This window comes from Salmo salar, chromosome 26 (genome assembly GCF_965601325.2).
Source record: "Salmo salar chromosome 26, fSalSal1, whole genome shotgun sequence".
NCBI lineage: Eukaryota > Metazoa > Chordata > Actinopteri > Salmoniformes > Salmonidae > Salmo > Salmo salar.
Genome location: NC_138316.1, coordinates 23,713,403 through 23,732,959, shown reverse-complemented (window position 1 = coordinate 23,732,959; position 19,557 = coordinate 23,713,403). Strand labels below are relative to the sequence as shown.

The 19,557-nt window shown below is 45.8% G+C and overlaps 1 protein-coding gene across 1 annotated transcript in view; it reads left to right on the top strand.

The window, feature by feature from the left end:
* mafa (MAF bZIP transcription factor a) overlaps positions 1 to 19,557 on the top strand; it is a 126,707-nt gene that overhangs the window by 11,323 nt on the left and 95,827 nt on the right. The window contains exon 2 of the mRNA XM_014175861.3: positions 4,447 to 4,517. Coding sequence (XP_014031336.2) covers positions 4,447 to 4,474 — 28 coding nt within the window. The 3' untranslated portion in view covers positions 4,475 to 4,517. The remainder of the gene's footprint in view (positions 1 to 4,446; positions 4,518 to 19,557) is intronic.

Sequence of the window (19,557 nt, the reverse complement as noted above, 5' to 3'; positions counted from 1 at the left end):
TCTCTCTCTCTCTCTCTCTCTCTCTCTCTCTCTCTCTCTCACTGTGTGTGTGTGTGTGTGTGTGTGTGTGTGTGTGTGTGTGTGTGTGTGAGAGAGAGAGAGAGGGACAGCCTTCACTGTGTCTTGCCAGATATGAATCAGTCTTAGCCCCCCCCCCCCCCCCCCCCCCCCCCCCCCCCCCCCCCCCCCCCCACCACACACACACACACTCTCTCTGTAATTGATTGTTCTGTTCGAATAGAATCAGATGTAGTGAGGATTAGTCCTCAGCTATTGTTTTTTGGATCATGTGATGGCCATTGTCCATAATTAATGATTGTAATCTTTTGTTTTTATATTCTTTGATTTAACCACAATATATTGAATCTTGGCACATTTGACTGAGGACTGACAGATAAGTGATAGATGCTGTTGCTAATTTCCCCTTGCTACAGTGCATGGTTATCTGAGTGATGGTTCTATCTGCTCTCACTGAGGTGTTCATTCAGAGCGATGCAACGCGTTGATGTTTTCCACCTACGGAGGTGGGAGGTGGACAGGGCGGGGTGTTCGCTCAGGGAGCAACAGATCCTAAAATAGGTAGGCAGGGTTCCCGATTCCTCCAGGGGCTCAAAAAGGGCCCCCCAGGAGAGGGGCTCAGGTAGGTTTGTGTGTGTGTGTGTGTGTGTGTGTGTGTGTGTGTGTGTGTGTGTGTGTGTGTGTGTGTGTGTGTGTGTGTGTGTGTGTGTGTACATTTGTCCATGCATGTGTCTGTGTGTCAGGCTGTCTTTCAGAGGATGTATGGAGGTCAAAAGTGAGAGCGCACAGGGCCATACACAAAGTCATTAGAGTAATCCCTAACCCAGGGGAACACACTCATTTCCTCTTCTTAGAGAGACAGCTCCGTGTGTGAGATACACACAGCTAACACTCTACATTATTACTGACTGAATAATATATACTGCCATCATAGCAGCCACTTAGCTCCAGACTGTGTATGTGTACAGAGAGCTCAACACTCACTGCAGTTTTACCGGTCTCCAAATGTGTGCTTGTGTGTTCCAAAGAGTGTAAGAGGGTTTTGCTACAGCTTGTCCGGTTAAGTCACGTGTGTGTATGAGTAAGCACAGTATGTGTCTATGTGTCATTATTGGTGTGTTAATTAGAGAATCAGGGACTGGTGACAAACCTCTCCTCTGTAACAATATTCCCCCTCTGGGTATTAATGTAATAATTCCTAAATCACACTGATTCCTATATCAACAGGCTAATGATTTAAATGTAGAACACCACACTGCCCTTAACCTGCTTTGGCTCTGTGTGTTAGAGAGGAAATGAGAGGAGATAGGGCTGAGACTGAGTGACATGCCCCTAGTTTGTCCTTTTTACCAAGAGACATTAGTGTGTGTGTGTCTGTGTGTGTGTGTATGTGTGTGCTTATGAGAGAGATATATATTGTAGTGTGTGTTTGTGTTGGTCTGCGCAGGCGTCATGACCTTTCACCTCTCTGAACGTCTTAGTTTATCTATGCGTCTGTGTGTGTGAAGGTGCAGAGACAGGGTGCAAACACACACAAACACACACATACACACACACGGACAGACGCTAGAGTGAGGAGGGCAGACAGGAAATGTGGGGTTGGCGTGCTAACCTGGATTCTCTCTGGGCCAAACAGAGTCCAATGAATAATAGAACACACAGCTTTTGTTTATGCTTTATTTAGACAGCTTAAGACGACCTACCTTCTAACAGGTAAAGGCCATCAACTCTATCCTTGACAAGAACAACCCAGGAGGGTAGACCTAATTGTTTGGATAAAACAGACTCCCCAAATCCAAATCAGACTTTTTATTCAATAGCCATGACACAGTAAAAATGTGCTTTACAAGCATTATTCATGTTGAGTCAAATAAAACAGTACACTGTATGTCATGTAGATTGTATTGAAAAATAGTTGTTTTATCCCTTCACAGAGTGAATGGTGAGGCCTATCCCCTCCCTACTAACCTTCTTATAGGGCCTGCCCAGGTTGGTAGAGGACGCTGGGAGAAAACAGGAAACAGCAACATTACTCACCTCCTATCCTCTCTGAGAAGAAAAGCTTTCTCCCTCCTTCAGGGGGATATGTGCATCAGGGATCAATTAAGATGAGCTTATTTTACTGGGAAATATTCCTCTCATTTTATCCTCTTTGGGGCAGCAGAAAGTCGAAACTTTGTGCTTCAAATAGATATTTTAAAGGGAATAGGCATGTGACTCATTAGAGAGTTGTCCTTGAGAGTGGCTGGCTGCAGGTTATGTTGATAATGAAGTGTAGCCGTACTCTGAGGGGTAATTTTATATGTCTGCAAATGGAGCTAAAGCAAAGGGACTGGGACTTAAATGAATCCAACACCAGCTCTCTGAGGTCCGGTGGCACAGAGGATGGCAGGACAGAGACAGAAAGAGAGAGAGAGAGGAGAGAGAGCAGCGGACTTCTACTTTAAAATACTTTCTCTTTCTCTCCGAATGACATCTGCTTTTCATTCTAGAAAAAAACTCACTCAGAAAATAATTCTTAAACAGTATATGTATATATATATTTTTTAATCATAATAACTCTGATGATATGAATGTGTTAGGCTTCTCCAATTCCCCCAAAAGTCTGAATAATCTATACGTTTTTTTGGAAACACTTCAAGCCAAAGTAGCCTAGCGCCTCGTTATCCTCATGAGTTATTTCAATTCATTTTGGAGGCTGAATGTATGTATCTGTTTATATGCTCCTGTGTGAGTCAGAAGCATAAACCCATTATTGCCAAATATACTGTACACCGATATGAATTTAGGAAGTTATTATTAACTCTTCATTACCACCTGGTTTTTGAAGGTTGCAGGGAATCATGTTGACTAAATAAATAGCACTTCTAAATGGAAGGTCCTTGAACGTACCCATCCCCTTCTTCACAGCAGTTAGGGGCTAGTTTGGGTTGCGTTCAGGCATAACATATCTGCATCTCTCTGATAAACGTTTACACGTGCAGTGATTTAGACGCGCTGACTTTATGTCCTGCTGTGCTCTCTACATCAGCAGACTGCGTCACCGCTGTTTTCCTGGAGTTTGTCAGAGCTCAGTAAAATTGAGTTACGTGGCATTTATTTGAAAACCCAATAATTTCAGATTTTCTCCACTGCAGTGTAGAGATGAAGTATTTCTTAGACTGTCATTTTTCCACCACTGCTTATTCAGATGTTTCAATTGTAGATGGTTTGTATAAAAGTAAAAAAAAATGTCAATAATTGTGAATAATAATTTTGACAGAATAAATACGGTGGATTTCGATTTTTTTTATCCTCTACGATGCGGAGTGACACCGCTCAGAATTTTCATACTGATGAGACCCAACACACTCACACACGCACACACACGCCACACCACTCGCTGCAAGTCAAACGGACATTGATCTCTTAACCAAGCAAGGTGACCTCCACTCCTCCCAGAGCTTCCATCTCTCTTTCTCTCCTCTCTATTTCATACCCATCTCATTCCAACAATTTCTCTCTGTCCGTCTCTGTTTCTGTCTGTCTGTCTGTCTGTCTGTCTGTCTGTCTGTCTGTCTGTCTGTCTGTCTGTCTGTCTGTCTGTCTGTCTGTCTGTCTGTCTGTCTGTCTGTCTGTCTGTCTGTCTGTCTGTCCAGACCCAGCCAGTGTGAGTTTAGAGTGATGCTAGGTCCAGACCCAGCCAGTGAGGGCTCAAAGTGATGCTAGGTGTGGGCCCAGCCAGTGAGGGCTCAGAGTGATGCTAGGTGTGGGCCCAGCCAGTGAGGGCTCAGAGTGATGCTAGGTGTGGGCCCAACCAGTGAGGGCTCAAAGTGATGCTAGGTGTGGGCCCAGCCAGTGAGGGCTCAGAGTGATGCTAGGTGTGGGCCCAGCCAGTGAGGGCTCAGAGTGATGCTAGGTGTGGGCCCAGCCAGTGAGGGCTCAGAGTGATGCTAGGTGTGGGCCCAGCCAGTGAGGGCTCAGAGTGATGCTAGGTGTGGGCCCAGCCAGTGAGGGCTCAGAGTGATGCTAGGTGTGGGCCCAGCCAGTGAGGGCTCAGAGGGATGCTAGGTGTGGGCCCAGCCAGTGAGGGCAGGGCTGTGGACCTCTCCAATGGTACCAGGAGCCAAGTCACCATCATGAGCATAAGGCTGTGTACTACTGTAAATGCCTGTGTATCTCACTTTCACATTCTCTCTCTGTGTGTGTGTGTGTGTGTGTGTGTGTGTGTGTGTGTGTGTGTGTGTGTGTGTGTGTGTGTGTGTGTGTGTGTGTGTGTGTGTAGGTGTCTGCATTAGTACACCATATGCTGTTGGGCGTGTAGATACCCAGCTGAGTTGACTGAAAACTCACTGGCTGCGTACGTGAAGATACCGGCAGAGTGTGTGTGCGTGTGTGTGTATTCATGGTGTGTGTTTTGACTGGGTCTTCTGCTATCTGAATTTTCAGGTTATCCAGAAAATTCCTCCATCTGTGATCGAGAGCCTCGCCCCTCTGCGCCCTTGGTCTTGATGTCTGAGGTAAAACACAACTCTCTTTCTCTCGCTCTCTTTTTCTTTCACTCTCTTTCTCTTACTCTCTCTTTCTCTTTCAGTAATGATGTAGTGAGTAGTGTTGAAAAATATGATTATTAATCATATCATTATTATTACCATTATTATTATTAATTTGAAATATTTACACTTTTACAGTCGCAAAACCAGTGTTTTTAATGAATCAGTTTAATTTAATGAATTGTTTTTCAACTTTTCACTATCAACACATTTGAAACTTAATGCAATTTAACATGTATTAAACCAGTCTATACTGTATGTTATCATAACATAATGTGTGGTTCTCTGAAGGGTCCATTACAGCTATGTAATAATGTTTGTCATTCTTTATTCATGAATCTGATGCCGCCACCATGTCACCTCTACAATATCTCTCTCAATATATTTCTCCATTTCATCACTTTATGATGTTCATGGAGCAGTACTCCAGCATGTTCATGTCCCATCCTCACTCTTAATGTACATCTGAGAAATGTAAGGGCCGCCCTGGAAACGTCTGCCTGCTGGAACTATGTACTTATCCCAGCTCCTGGGTTCGATGGCACTTTCTATTCTATTCTACTGAACCTGTAGCAACACCCAGAGTAGGGTTCATATACAAAAGGGATCCGACTAAAGAACATTTCTGCACTCGTCTGTAATTGATGCACAGAGATGAAGGGAAACTGAGGCCAATGTTTATCACAAAACCAATTGTTTCTGTAATGGCTTCGCTGATTGTGCCGTGCCGAAACCCATCGACTAATCTGTTAGGAGGGACGCTTCGTTCGTGACTCGTCAGCATGAAACTTGAGCTGCTCTGTCTATGTGGGTGCCCACTGTGACAGAGAAAACATGCTAGTGTGTGTGTGTGTGTGTGTGTGTGTGTGTGTGTGTGTGTGTGTGTGTGTGTGTGTGTGTGTGTGTGTGTGTGTGTGTGTGTGTGTGTGTGTGTGTGTGTGTGTGTGTGTGTGTGTGTGTGTGTGTGTGTGTGAGAAACAGTGTTTTAAGGAGTGTGTATTGACAATTTTATTTGGTGGTTTGTGCCGTGTTTACATTCAGCTGTACTGATCATATCCCGTTCCATCATAAAAGGAGTCACTAATAGCCCCGAAACCCTCCATACCCCTATATGGTACACTATACATTACAACCCCCTTCATACCTCCAACCATCTCCCCGAAACGCCCATGTTCCCTCTGCAGGCAGCTGCTTCTCATGCCCCCCCCCCCCCCAGGCAGCTCCTCAACGGGAAATCCCTCTCATCCCCCAATCCCCAGTCTGTGTCCGGGGACCAGTGACCCTACTCAGCCCTCAGTCACTGGGCTTACCCTGTCAACAGGACCAGTAATAGTACACTACCTGGTGCTCCCCTAACTGGAACTCTATTCAGACCGAGGGAGTGATTTGTTATGAGTGAGTTACAGATAGTTAACACACTGCACAAGCATAGAAAGACACATACAGTGAATGGACAAATCATTAGGTGCTCTTTACATGATATAGAATGACCAGGTGAATCCAGGTGAAAGCTATGATCCCTTATTGATGTCACCTGTAGATGAAGAGGGGGAGACAGGTAAAAAAATTAAGTCTTGAGACAATTGAGACATGGATTGGGTATATGTGTCATTCAGAAGGTAAATGGGCAAGACACAATATTTAAGTGCCTTTGAAAGGGGTATGGTTGTTGGTGCAAGGTGCAGACATTTGAGTGTCTCAATTAACTACAACGCTGCAGGGTTTTTCACGCTCAACAGTTTCCTGTGTGTATCAAGAATGGTCCAACACCCAAAGGACATCCAGCCAACTTGACACAACGGTGGGAAGCATTGGAGTGAAAATTGGCCAGCATTCATGAGGAACGCGTTTGACACCTTGTAGAGTCCATGCCCCGATGAATTGAGGATGTTCTGAGGGCAAAAGCGGGTGCAACTCAATATTGAGGTGTTCCTAATGTTTTGTACACTCAGTAATATATGTATATATATATATATATATATATACAGTTGAAGTTGTAAGTTTACATACAGTTAGGTTGGAGTCATTAAAACTCGTTTTTCAACCACTCCACAAATTTCTTGTTATCAAACTATAGTTTTGGCAAGTCGGTTAGGACATCTACTTTGTGCATGACACAAGTAATTTTTCCAACAATTGTTTACATACAGATTATTTCACTTATAATTCACTGTATCACAATTCCAGTGGGTTAGCAGTTTACATACACTAAGTTGACTGTACCTTGAAACAGCTTGGAAAATTCCAGAAAATGATGTCATGGCTTTAGAAGCTTCTGATAGGCTAATTGACATCATTTGATGTCAATTAGTGTACCTGTGGATGTATTTCAAGGCCTACCTTCAAACTCAGGGCCTCTTTGCTTGACATCATGGGAAAATCAAAAGAAATCAGCCAAGACCTCAGAAAAAAAATTGTAGACCTCCGCAAGTCTGGTTCATCCTTGGGAGCAATTTCCAAATGCCTGAAGGTACCACGTTCATCTGTACAAACAATAGTTCGCCATTATAAACACCATGGGACCGCGCAGCCATCATACTGCTCAGGAAGGAGATGCGTTCTGTCTCCTAGAGATGAACGTACTTTGGTGCGAAAAGTGAAAATCAATCCCAGCACAACAGCACAGGACCTTGTCAAGATGCTGGAGGAAACAGGTACAAAAGTATCTATATCCACAGTGAAATGAGTCCTATATCAACATAACCTGAAAGGCCGCTCAGCAAGGAAGAAGCCACCGCTCCAAAACCACCATAAAAAAGCCAGACTACGGTTTGCAACTGCACAAGGGGACAAAGATCATACTTTTTGGAAAAATGTCCTCTGGTCTGATGAAACAAAAATGGAACTGTTAGGCCATAATGACCATCGTTATGTTTGGAAGAGAAAGGGGGAGGCTTGCAAGCCAAAGAACACCATCCCAACCGTGAAGCACGTGGGTGGTAGCAACATGTTGTGGGGGTGCTTTGCTCCAGGAGGGACTGGTGCACTTCACAAAATCGATGGCATCATGAAGTAGGAAAATTATGTGGATACATTGAAGCAACATCTCAAGACATCAGTCAGGAAGTTAAAGCTTGGTCACAAATGGGTCTTCCAAATGGACAATGACTCCAAGCATACTTCCAAAGTTGTGGCAAAATGGCTTAAGGACAACAAAGTCAAGGTATTGGAGTGGCCATCACAAAGCCCTGACCTCAATCCTATTGAAAATGTGTGGGCAGAACTAAAAAAGCGTGTGCGAGCAAGGAGGCCTACGTGATTCAGTTACACCAGCTCTGTCAGGAGGAATGGGCCAAAATTCACCCAACTTATTGTGGGAAGCTTGTGGAAAGCTACCCGAAATGTTTGACCCAGGTAAAATAATTTAAAGGCAATGCTACCAAATATTAATTGAGTGTATGTAAACTTCTGACCCACTGGGAATATGATGAAAAAAATAAAAGCTGAAATAAACCATTCTCTCTACTATTTTTCTGACATTTCACATTCTTAAAATAAAGTGGTGATCCTAACTGACCTATGACAGGGAATTTTACTAGGATTAAATGTCAGGAATTGTGAAAAGCTGAGTTTAAATGTATTTGGCTAAGGTGTATGTAAACTTCCGACTTCAACTGTGTGTATATACACTGCTCCAAAAAATAAAGGGAACACTTAAACAACACAATGTAACTCCAACTCAATCACACTTCTGTGAAATCAAACTGTCCACTTAGGAAGCAACACTGATTGACAATACATTTCACATGCTGTTGTGCAAATGGAATAGACAACAGGTGGAAATTATAGGCAATTAGCAAGACACCCCCAATAAAGGAGTGGTTCGGCAGGTGGTGACCACAGACCACTTCTCAGTTCTTATGCTTCCTGGCTGATGTTTTGGTCACTTTTGAATGCTGGCAGTGCTTTCACTCTAGTGGTAGCATGAGACGGAGTCTACAACCCACACAAGTGGCTCAGGTTGTGCAGCTCATCCTGGATGGCACATCAATGCGAGCTGTGGCAAGAAGGTTTGCTGTGTCTGTCAGCGTAGTGTCCAGAGCATGGAGGCGCTACCAGGAGACAGGCCAGTACATCAGGAGACGTGGAGGAGGCCGTAGGAGGGCAACAACCCAGCAGCAGGACCACTACCTCCGCCTTTGTGCAAGGAGGAGCAGGAGGAGCACTGCCAGAGCCCCGCAAAATGACCTCCAGCAGGCCACAAATGTGCATATGTCTGCTCAAACGGTCAGAAACAGACTCCATGAGGGTGGTATGAGGGCCCGACGTCCACAGTTGGGGGTTGTGCTTACAGCCCAACACCGTGCAGGACGTTTGGCATTTGCCAGAGAACACCAAGATTGGCAAATTCGCCAATGGCACCCTGTGCTCTTCACAGATGAAGCAGGTTCACACTGAGCTCATGTGACAGACGTGACAGTCTGGAGTCTGGAGAGTCTGGAGACGCCGTGGAGAACGTTCTGCTGCCTGCAACATCCTCCAGCATGACCGGTTTGGCGGTGGGTCAGTCATGGTGTGGGGTGGCATTTCTTTGGGGGGCCGCACAGCCCTCCATGTGCTCGCCAGAGGTAGCCTGACTGCCATTAGGTACCGAGATGAGATCCTCAGTCCCCTTGTGAGACCATATGCTGGTGCGGTTGGCCCTGGGTTCCTCCTAATGCAAGACAATGCTAGACCTCATGTGGCTGAAGTGTGTCAGCAGTTCCTGCAAGAGGAAGGCATTGATGCTATGGACTGGCCTGCCCGTTCCCCAGACCTGAATCCAATTGAGCACATCTGGGACATCATGTCTCGCTCCATCCACCAATGCCACGTTGCACCACAGACTGTCCAGGAGTTGGCGGATGCTTTAGTCCAGGTCTGGGAGGAGATCCCTCAGGAGACCATCCGCCACCTCATCAGGAGCATGCCCAGGCGTTGTAGGGAGGTCATACAGGCACGTGGAGGCCACACACACTACTGAGCCTCATTTTGACTTGTTTTAAGGACATTACATCAAAGCTGGATCAGCCGGTAGTGTGGTTTTCCACTTTAATTTTGAGTGTGACTCCAAATCCAGACCTCCATGGGTTGATAAATTGGATTTCCATTGATTATTTTTGTGTGATTTTGTTGTCAGCACATTCAACTATGTAAAGAAAAAAGTATTTAATACGATTATTTCCTTTATTCAGATCTAGGATGTGTTATTTTAGTGTTCCCTTTATTTTTTTGAGCAGTATATATATATATATATATATATATATATATATATATATATATATATATATATATATATATATATATATATATATACATACATATATATAATTAATTGTGAAAAGCCTGAAATGGGATGGCACAATCTGTGGTCTCTATCTCTATACGCTATACTGCTAGATCGAGACATTCCATTATGGCCCTTAGTGTGTCCAGTGTTATTTCCCTGATTGTCTCTAAGTGGGGCCTGGGATCAGTAGCTGGCCTGTCTCCAGCTCCACTTAACTTCAGCAAAGAGGGAGAGTGAGAGAGTGAGAGTGAGGGAGGACAAAAGGCATCAGGGGAGACAAGGACAAATCATCTTTAGATGAAGTGTTTTAAATGCTCCTCTTCTCCTCCCATGTCACCATTGTGAATCAGGTGACCTCTGCTCACCTGCACAGGATATAAACAACGCCATGTCAGAGAACGGACGGTTGGCGAGTGGAAGCGAGGGAAAGTGGAAAACAATGAGGGCGTCCATCTTACTCGCCACCATGTGTTAAAACATCGTACCGCACCCTGACTACCTGCCAAACCTCTTACAGCTCGGCTTGGCCCGGTCCGGTCGATGGCCGACAGTCATCTTGGTTTCCGTCTCTCCTCAGACGACTCCGGCTAGGCCGTGTCTTTGTTTTATGCAAATCCATGCATATGAGAAGGGATGGGGGAGGAGGGGGAGTGCAATGAGCAGTCTGGCCACGTAGCTCCAGGAGGACAGGCTGAGTGATGGAAACAAAGAGCCAGGGTCTGACTGTCCTTGCCTGGGGAAAGAGAGTCCTGACTGGCTGGAGCGGGCCAGTCACCACCAGCCACCAAAACACAGGTGTCACCATCTGAGCCTCAGACACCATTGAGTGAGTGAAAGAATAGATAGAAAAAAAAGAATGCCTTTCGTGAACTAACACTCACACTTTAATTTGTATCTTTTATTTTATTGTATTAATACAGTAGCTCTGACTTTGCTGATAGCTACTTTATTGAGGAAAAATGTACTTACTATGGCTGTGATATGTGGCTGTCCCTCCTAGCTACCTTAAGATGAAGGCACTACCTGTAATTCACTTTGGATAAGAGCGTCTGCTGAATGACTAAACTGTCAAAATGTACATGTAATGAATACAGGAGGAATCATGGAATAAGGGCTACTGTGTCTGTGTGAGGAGAGGGGTCATGGCTGAGACGAGTTTGTCCTTTTTACCAACAGATGTTCTAGTGTGTCTGTGTGTGTGTGTGTGTGTTCAGACCTGACTGGGAGGACAGCAGGCAGGCACCTTACCCTAGTGGTGGCCCTGGCAGAGGGGGACTGGAGTTCAACACCCAGCAGGGGGAAAGAGACCCAGAATCTGCTGACAAGGACAAAGTGACAGGTGTGTGTGTGTGTTTCTGTGTGTGTGTTTCCATGTGTGTGTCTTTCTGTGTATGTGTGTGTGCACGCACTCCCATGCTTATGAGTTGAGGGCTGAGGAGGATGAATAGGTTGGCTTATGTGCCATTGAGTGTGTGTGGTCAGATGTGGAGCAGGGTCTAACGGACAGGGAGGGCCACCACCCGTGGCTGTGTGACCGTGTGACAGTAGGATGGCTTGGGTCAGACTCGCTGACTCAGTTTCAGCCACACACAGCACCCCTTTCACAAAGACACCCATCTCACGATCACTACAGAGTGAGTGTGTGTGCCTGTATGAGTCAGTTTATCACCCACGCCACATGCCTGATTACATGTGTGTGTATGACACAACACCATCCTCTCACCCTCACCACTTCTCTCTAGCTGCTCAGCAGTGCTCTCCTCCCCTCCCCTCCTCTGTCCCAGAGCGCTCACTCTATTTCTAGTTGCCATACAGGATGTTGGCCTCCCTAGACGAGGGAGGGCAGATGAAATCCATCCAGATTGACCTGTCACACGGAAGAGGGGAAAGTGATGGTGGGAGAGGGGGCAGAGAGGTGGGGGGGAGCAGAGCAGGGGTACGAAAACAACCCCTCCAACCCCTTTCGCTACACACGGGTCAACAGTTGAGGGTGATTTATTTACATCAGGACCGGGGCAACATGTCCCCCCCCACCCCACAAACCCTATCCATCTCTCTCTCTCTCTCTCTCTCTCTCTCTCTCTCTCTCTCGCTCTCTCTCTCTCTCTATCTATCTATCTATCTATCTATCTATCTATCTATCTATCTATCTATCTATCCCTCTCTCACCCTCTTTCTCTTCCACATGCCTCTCAGAAAGGAGTGAGAAACTGGAGAAGTGTGCAGTAGGAGTGAGTCTATATTTAGCCTGGATAACCAAAGACACTGTGGTCTGGCTTTAAGGTTAAAAATATAGATCTCCATGTACAGCCAGCTGGGTACAGTAGACGTCACCCACTGTCAGGCACCATGAATCATGATTACTTTTCCCCTCGGCCCAGCCTGGCCCAGCCTTGGGCTCTGGGCTCTGTTATAGGCTCTGTGGTTCTCTTTAGTCTCTACATCATAGACTGAGAAACGTATTTTAGACCCTTGCCTTCAGACTAGCGTTTTATAATAGGCTCTGGGAATCTCTAGACCTTTATCTCTGTCAGAGAGCGCAGGGCATAGGATTTAAAGACTATAAGACTGTACTCAGTGACATTAGAGACAGAAAATGTTTGACAAAGGGTTAAGAATGTTAGCAGTGTGGCACATACACTGAGTGTAAAAAACATTAGGAACACCTTCCTAATATTGAGTTGCTCCCCCTTTTGTCCTCAGAACAGCCTCAATTCGCCAGGGCATGGACTCTACACGGTGTCGAAAGCGTTCCACAGGGATGCTGGCCCATGGTGACTCCAATGCCTCCCACAGTTGTGTCAAGTTGGCTGGATGTCCTTTGGGTGGTGGATCATTCTTGATACACACAAGAAACTGTTGAGCATGAAAACACCAGCACTGTTGCAGTTCTTGACACAATCAAACCGGTGCGCCTGGCATGCACTACCAAATCAAATCAAATCAAATTGTATTAGTCACATGCGCCGAATACAACAGGTGAAATGCTTACTTACGAGCCCCTAACTGATAGTGCAGTTTAAAAACATACGGATCAGAATAAGAGATAAAAGTAACAAGTAGTTAAACAGCAGCAGTAAAAAATAGCAGTGTATACAGGGCCAGTACAGAGTCAATGTGCGGGGGCACCGGTTAGTTGAGGTAGTATGTACATGTAGGTAGAGTTAATTAAAGTGACTATGCATAGATGACAACAGAGATAACCTGTTCAAAGGCACTTACATATTTTGTCTTGCCCATTCACCCTCTGAATGGCACACATACACAATCCATATGTCTCAAGGCTTAAACATCCTTCTTTAACCTGTCTCCTCCCCTTCATCTATACTGATTGAAGTGGATTTAATAGATGACACCAATAAGGGATCATTGCTGGATTCACCTGGTCAGTCTATGTCATGGAAAGAGCAGGTGTTCCTAATGTTTTGTATACTCAGTCTATATCTTTCTACTGTAAATAGAGGCAGAGGGAAAGAACAAAGGAGTACTGTTCAGTACCACCAGGGTTTCTGCTTCCCCCTCCTCTAAGCTGGACTGGGCTTGGTTGTGAAGTGGTGCTAGATTTAGCCCAGGGCGTATGGGCATAGCTACACTTTGCAAATGATTTTCCTGTGACATAATTCTCCACATGGCACTCCTCTCTTCTTTCCCAAGCCTAATAACAAAGACTCAGCAGTAATATCCTAGTCAGCCCCACACAGTGTGTGAAGGACCTGGGTAGTGTAGTGTAGTGTAGTGTAGTGTAGTGTAGTGTAGTGTAGTGTAGTGTAGTGTAGTGGAGGAGGTATGGCAGGGGTGTGGCAGAGCAGGCTAGGGAGGAGGTATGGCAGGGGTGGGGCAGATCAGTGTAGGCCCAAAGAGAGAGACACACATATCACCTGGGTGGGAGGAAGGACACAGGTGGCGGACAGCCACTGTGTCTGCACAATAACACTACCATTTGCTTGTTAGTATTGTTTTGTTTATTCAATTTACATTTACACGCAGCTAAAATAGCACCAATTGCGGATACAGTCCCTAGCATGTAGAGGACTGAGAGGGGAAGGCGTACTAGACAGATACATTTGTTTGTATCAGATCAGCATCCTGCCCAGTGGGCTAAACTGTGGAGAGCTACTGGACATCAGAGGTCTCTTCAAAGAGCACTTACTGGTGAAGGCCTTGGAACAGACACCACTATTAGTGGACACTGCCTGGAAGCCTGTACCTCAGTCTATAGCTATGCAGTCCACACATTAGCCATTGGCAAGGAAACTCTGTACATGGTTTTAAAATCCAGAAAGACGTCCTCATATAAACTCTCTAATATGAGAAGGACTCTTACCACAGTCTCTCTGTCTGTCTCTGACTATGTCTGTCGGTCTCTCTCGCTCTCTCTCTCTCTCTCTCTCTCTCCCTCTCTCTCTCTGTGTCTCTTTCTCTCTCTGCATCTCCCTCTCTCTCTTTCTCTCTCTGTATCTCTCTCTCTGTCTCTCTTTCTCTCTGTCTCTCTCTCTCCCTCTCTGTCTCTCTCGACTGAGTCTCTGTCATTGCCCCTTCTCCTTCTATCGTTGTTACATCCTCCTCACACCTCAATGACAACCCTCTCCTTCTTCCTGTTGTGTACTTCTTTTAGAACAGTACACCCTGCCTCCTTACCCCATCACCTCCAAACGTCTTCCTTCTCCTCCTTTTCCCCCTCTGCAAACAGTACCTCCCTCCCTCTGCTCCTTCCCAGAAAACCTTCCATCCGTCCCCTCCCTCACTACCGCCCTAGACGCCACCTTTCTCTCCTTCCTCTTCCCCTCCAAACCGCACCTGCCTCCCTTGTCCTCTCTTCCTCTCCTCCACTCCAAACATCAGTTCTCCTCCTCCTCTCCTTCCCCTCTCGTTAGCTTGATGAATGGCTTCACTGCAGGGAAAGTGCTGATTTTCCTCCCTCTGTCTGATTTTTGCTGGCTGTTATTCATTTCAAACACTCAGAGAAAAGCAAGTGAGTCAATCAATAAGGAAATGAACACACTGAACAGCATTGGCTCTCACAGTTATTCCCCCTGTGCCCATGTCCTCCACAAGCCCATACTGCTGTTTACACACATGCTGTATATGTGTGTACATATATGTTTCTATAGATTCCCTCTATAGCTGCTGCACACTTCACAGTGTATTATACTCATATGAATGAGATTGTATTGGGCAAGTTGACTTAACCAATTATAAACCTCTGTACACAAGATTATGGCATGGTATTCGTGATCGTTCATAAACGTCAATGCGACTTAATACGACTGACCCAAACCTAAGCAGAGGATTTCTTAAGATGATATATACAGTGTCTGGTAATGTGGAGTTCATTAAGACACACTGAAGTGACAGAGTCCGTGTGTAGACTAGTGCATATGTGGACTGTTGTATCCTGCACTTCCAGGGAAGGAGAGGTGGTAGCACGGAGATGTGGCAGAGCAGAGCAGAGTAAACAGACATAGAGAGAGCTACAGTGCTCTCTGTCGTAGTTTGTCTTTCACACTAACACCATCTAAAGCCATCAGATGACCTCCACGCGTCACAGAAACTCCCTCAGCCATTCCTGAAGGAGGAGGACATTCAGACGGTGAAGGAAGGGAATGAGGGAGGGGAGAGAGGAAAGTCTGCTTCCAGGCCAGAGTTATTACGGCACATTAAAGGGGATGGTGTACACAATCCGGCCATAGCTTTATGTCTAAGTGCACATTAGTTATAGTCCACTGTTAATGTTTTGTGCACAATCCTTTATGTAATAACCCCAAACACATAATGAATGGCCTAGCCGCTTTAGTGTGGTCCGACATTTTTAGTGAGGTCAGCTCATTTAATGCATTGCTATACAATTTTAAAACTCTAATATGCTATTTGGAGAACACCTAATACTAGCAAAAATAACCCCAGCCATTATGACATTGATTGCTGTAGCTTCAATCTCCTCAGTCGATCTACAAACACATAGCCTGCTAGTTATACAATTAGCTTCTACACATTAACTCACATGAACTCAGCACTGGGATTAAAAACTATAATTTAAAACATACTGAGGGATCTGTTAGCAGAAAAAGTATTTTATTAACACATTTCCTGCAATTCTACACATTTTGCGATGACTTATGCCAGGTTAATATGATATCTGAGTTAGAGTGACTAATAAAATGAATGTGAACCCCCTGGAGGGCAGGGGGTTCACATTCAGGGCCCCTGGGCACGTGGCCTCCATGCCAATGTAAAAAATGTGAACTGACATGAGCTAATTGAGGGACTATCAGTGAGTGACATATAACAAGAGGAAAACTGCTGCAACCAATTGCACCTTGTGTTTTCTAGTGTTCTAATTCTCAACAGTAAATTGATAACCTGACTTAATGAAATTATTTTATACAAAATGGCCGAGGTCTGGACCTCATATGTAGCTACGGTCCTGCCTGCTTCTCATAGGTGATAGAGATTATGCAAGAGGTGAAGAGGGCATTCGTCAGCATTATTTATTTCATTTTCTAATTAACACTGTTGTCAAAAAACTCAATATTATCCTGCCCTCCGAGACACGAAAACACAACTCGGCAGATATCATCACCGTATTTACAATGCGTTGAGATAAACGTAATCTCGTCGTCTGTAACTAAAAATATACGCTGTAGAATCACACGCTCTTCTCAATTGTGTGGTCTGGCTAACACTCCCATTCCGCTACCAGTCTTGTCTTTCAGGTGGTTTCTGTAATGATAACAATATTTGGTATCAAATTAATAAGCGTTCTGCTTGGTTGAAGCCAGCACTCTGCTGCCCAACCCGCTATACATTTAAAACAAACAATTCACTGGTAATGCATCTAAATGAAGTCATATTGTTATCAGCTCGTATATTTCGGAGGCTCAGCTCGTAAATCAATGTGTGTAAATTCAGCAGAATGGGCTACTGAGGGGACGGTGAACACCCCAGGATTCTAGTTAATAGAGTAAACAGAGCGAGAGAAAGAAGTGGATAGAGAGAGGGAGAGTGAAGGAGAAGAGTAAAGAAGATTAAACAGAAAAACAGAAATCAAGAAAGATTAAAAGAAAAAGAAACATCATAGAGAGGGAAACAGAAACAAGATTTTGAAATGATGACACTTTGGGTGTTCATGCAGCAGGCATTTGTGAGGGAGAGGCCTAAGAGAGGGAGAGGAGTGGGGGACAGGAGGGAGGGAGAGAGGGAGAGGAGTGGAGGACAGGAGGGAGAAGAGTGGGGGACAGGAGGGAGAGAGGGAGAGGAGTGGAGTGGGGGACAGGAGGGAGAGAGGGAGAGGAGTGGAGGACAGGAAGGAGAGAGGGAGAGGAGTGGGGGACAGGAGGGAGAGAGGGAGAGGAGTGGGGGACAGGAGGGAGAGGAGTGGGGGACAGGAGGGAGAGGAGTGGGGGACAGGAGGGAGAGGAGTGGGGGACAGGAGGGAGAGAGGGAGAGGAGTGGCGGTCAGGAGGGAGAGAGGGAGAGGAGTGGGGGTCAGGAGGGAGAGAGGGAGAGGAGTGGGGGACAAGGGAGAGAGGGAGAGGAGTGGGGGTCAGGAGGGAGAGAGGGAGAGGAGTGGGGGACAGGAGAGGAGTGGGGGACAGGAGTGCAAGAGGGAAAGGAGTGGTGGACAGGAGAGGGAAAGTTAGAGCCCTGATGCCTTTTCCCCTTTGACCTACTGCTGTCCTTTCTATGACCATGACTAATGGAAAACAACCCCCTCCACTGGAATGCCTGCCTGCTACTGTTGTGGACCCTGGGGAGTGGAGAGGTAGAGAGAGATGGATGGAGGGAGTGGTAGAGACAGAGGAGGAGAAGATGAGCAGGGAGTGTTTTGTTGAGGGAGAGATAGAGAGGGAAGAAGAGAATGGTAAGAGGTAGAGAGGGAAGAGGGGAAGAAGTAGAGGGTGTGTTTTGCAGAGGAGGGTGAGAAGGAGGGGGGAGGAGAGGAAAAGGAGGGAGTGGTAAACAGAGAGGAGGAGAGGGGAGGAGAGTGAGGGGAAGGGGTAGCCTATATGAGCAGGACCAGCGGGGGTGGTGGAGCCTGTATGTCTGCTTCATGCCTCTCTGAGCCCAGACATAACCATTGTGTTTACAAGCCTCAGTTGCTCTTACTGTTAAATTATTGGTGTGAGGGACGCATGGAGGGGAGGGAGGGAGGGAGGAAGGGGGAAGGGGGGGAGTAAATACTTATCTTCTCTCTCCCTCTCTTTCATAGTTCTGGTTAACCAGGCTTAAGAATGCTCTTTGTGTTTTCTAATGATAGACTCTGGGTACTGACTGACTGAGCCTATGAGAGACCCTAAAGACCATAGAGAGACCATAGCCTCAGTGACTGAGCTCTCCAGAGAGAAGGAGGGAGAAGGAAGGCTCTGTTTTGAACAGTGGCTTTACTGGACCTCAACTGAGATAGAGGGGCTATGGAGGGCCCATGTTGTCTCCCATGCAACTAGGGCAGGCATGCCATGTAGTGGAGAAAGACATACATGTACACTAAATTACCAAAAGTATGTAGACACCTGCTTGTCAAACATCTCATTCGAAAGTCATGGGCATTAATATGGAGTTGGTTCCCCCTTTGCTGCTATAACAGCTTCCGCTCTTCTGGGAAGGCTTTCCACTAGATCCGGCCGTGATTGGGAGTCCCATAGGGTGGCCATTAAAACACATGACCAAAAAGATAATCATGGGAGACTGAGACTCAGGGCTGAAGGAAACCTTTCACTGTGTGTTTGTATCTGTCTCTCTCTCTCTCTCTCTCTCTCTCTCTCTCTCTCTCTCTCTCTCTCTCTCTCTCTCTCTCTCTCTCTCTCTCTCTCTCTCTTTCTGTCTCTCTTTCTGTGCTGGATGATGCTCTTATCATCATCTACTCTGGCCTGGACATTGACTATTAAAGGAGAGCAGTGAGTTCACCATCTCAGATACTCTCCGGTTGCGAGGAGAAGAGTGCAGTGCAGCCTAGAATGACATTTTCGTTAACAAACCAGAATGAATTCTGGAAGAAAGAAAAACAGAAGGAGATACCACTCTGGCCGAAAGTATCTCTGTCTTAACATCTGTCTGTCTGGTTGGATGACACTGATAACTCCTGACAGACCATAGTTATCTCAGCTGGTCTCTATGGATATGAGTTGTCTGTTTGGGTTAGGGTTAGGGTTAGCTTTATTCTTCTTTACTTGGTACGACTCCTGTTTGTAAACACAAATGCATCACTTCCTCTAGGTGTGGCCTGGAGGGAGAATGAACCACGCTCCGCACTGCTTTCTTACTGAAACAATCTGCCCCATGTCTTACACACGATACAAACTCCCCTCTTATACACACTGGTCTCCACACTTCCAACTCAACTTACACACTACCTGTTCGCCTCGCCTTGAGGGCACATTATAGGACTCTGCACAGACAATAGCCACACAAGCCCCTGTAGATCCCTCCCCCAGTCTTACACACATCCAATCTGTATACACAGACACATCCTCCCTATTGGTAATATCAGTCGGCTTCACCATCTCAGTCTTACAGCAGGGGATTGTCTCAGGACAATGAGTGCTCAATATTGCTGCTCAATTTGCACTTACTGCTAGGGTGTAGGAGAACACCACCTTGGGTAGCTAGCCATCTCTCTCTCTCTCTCTCTCTCTCTCTCTCTCTCTCTCTCTCTCTCTCTCTCTCTGACTATTTAGACTCTCCCATCTCATCTGATTAGATGCTGTTGGGAGAGGCGTGTATGTCCCATCAGACATTTAG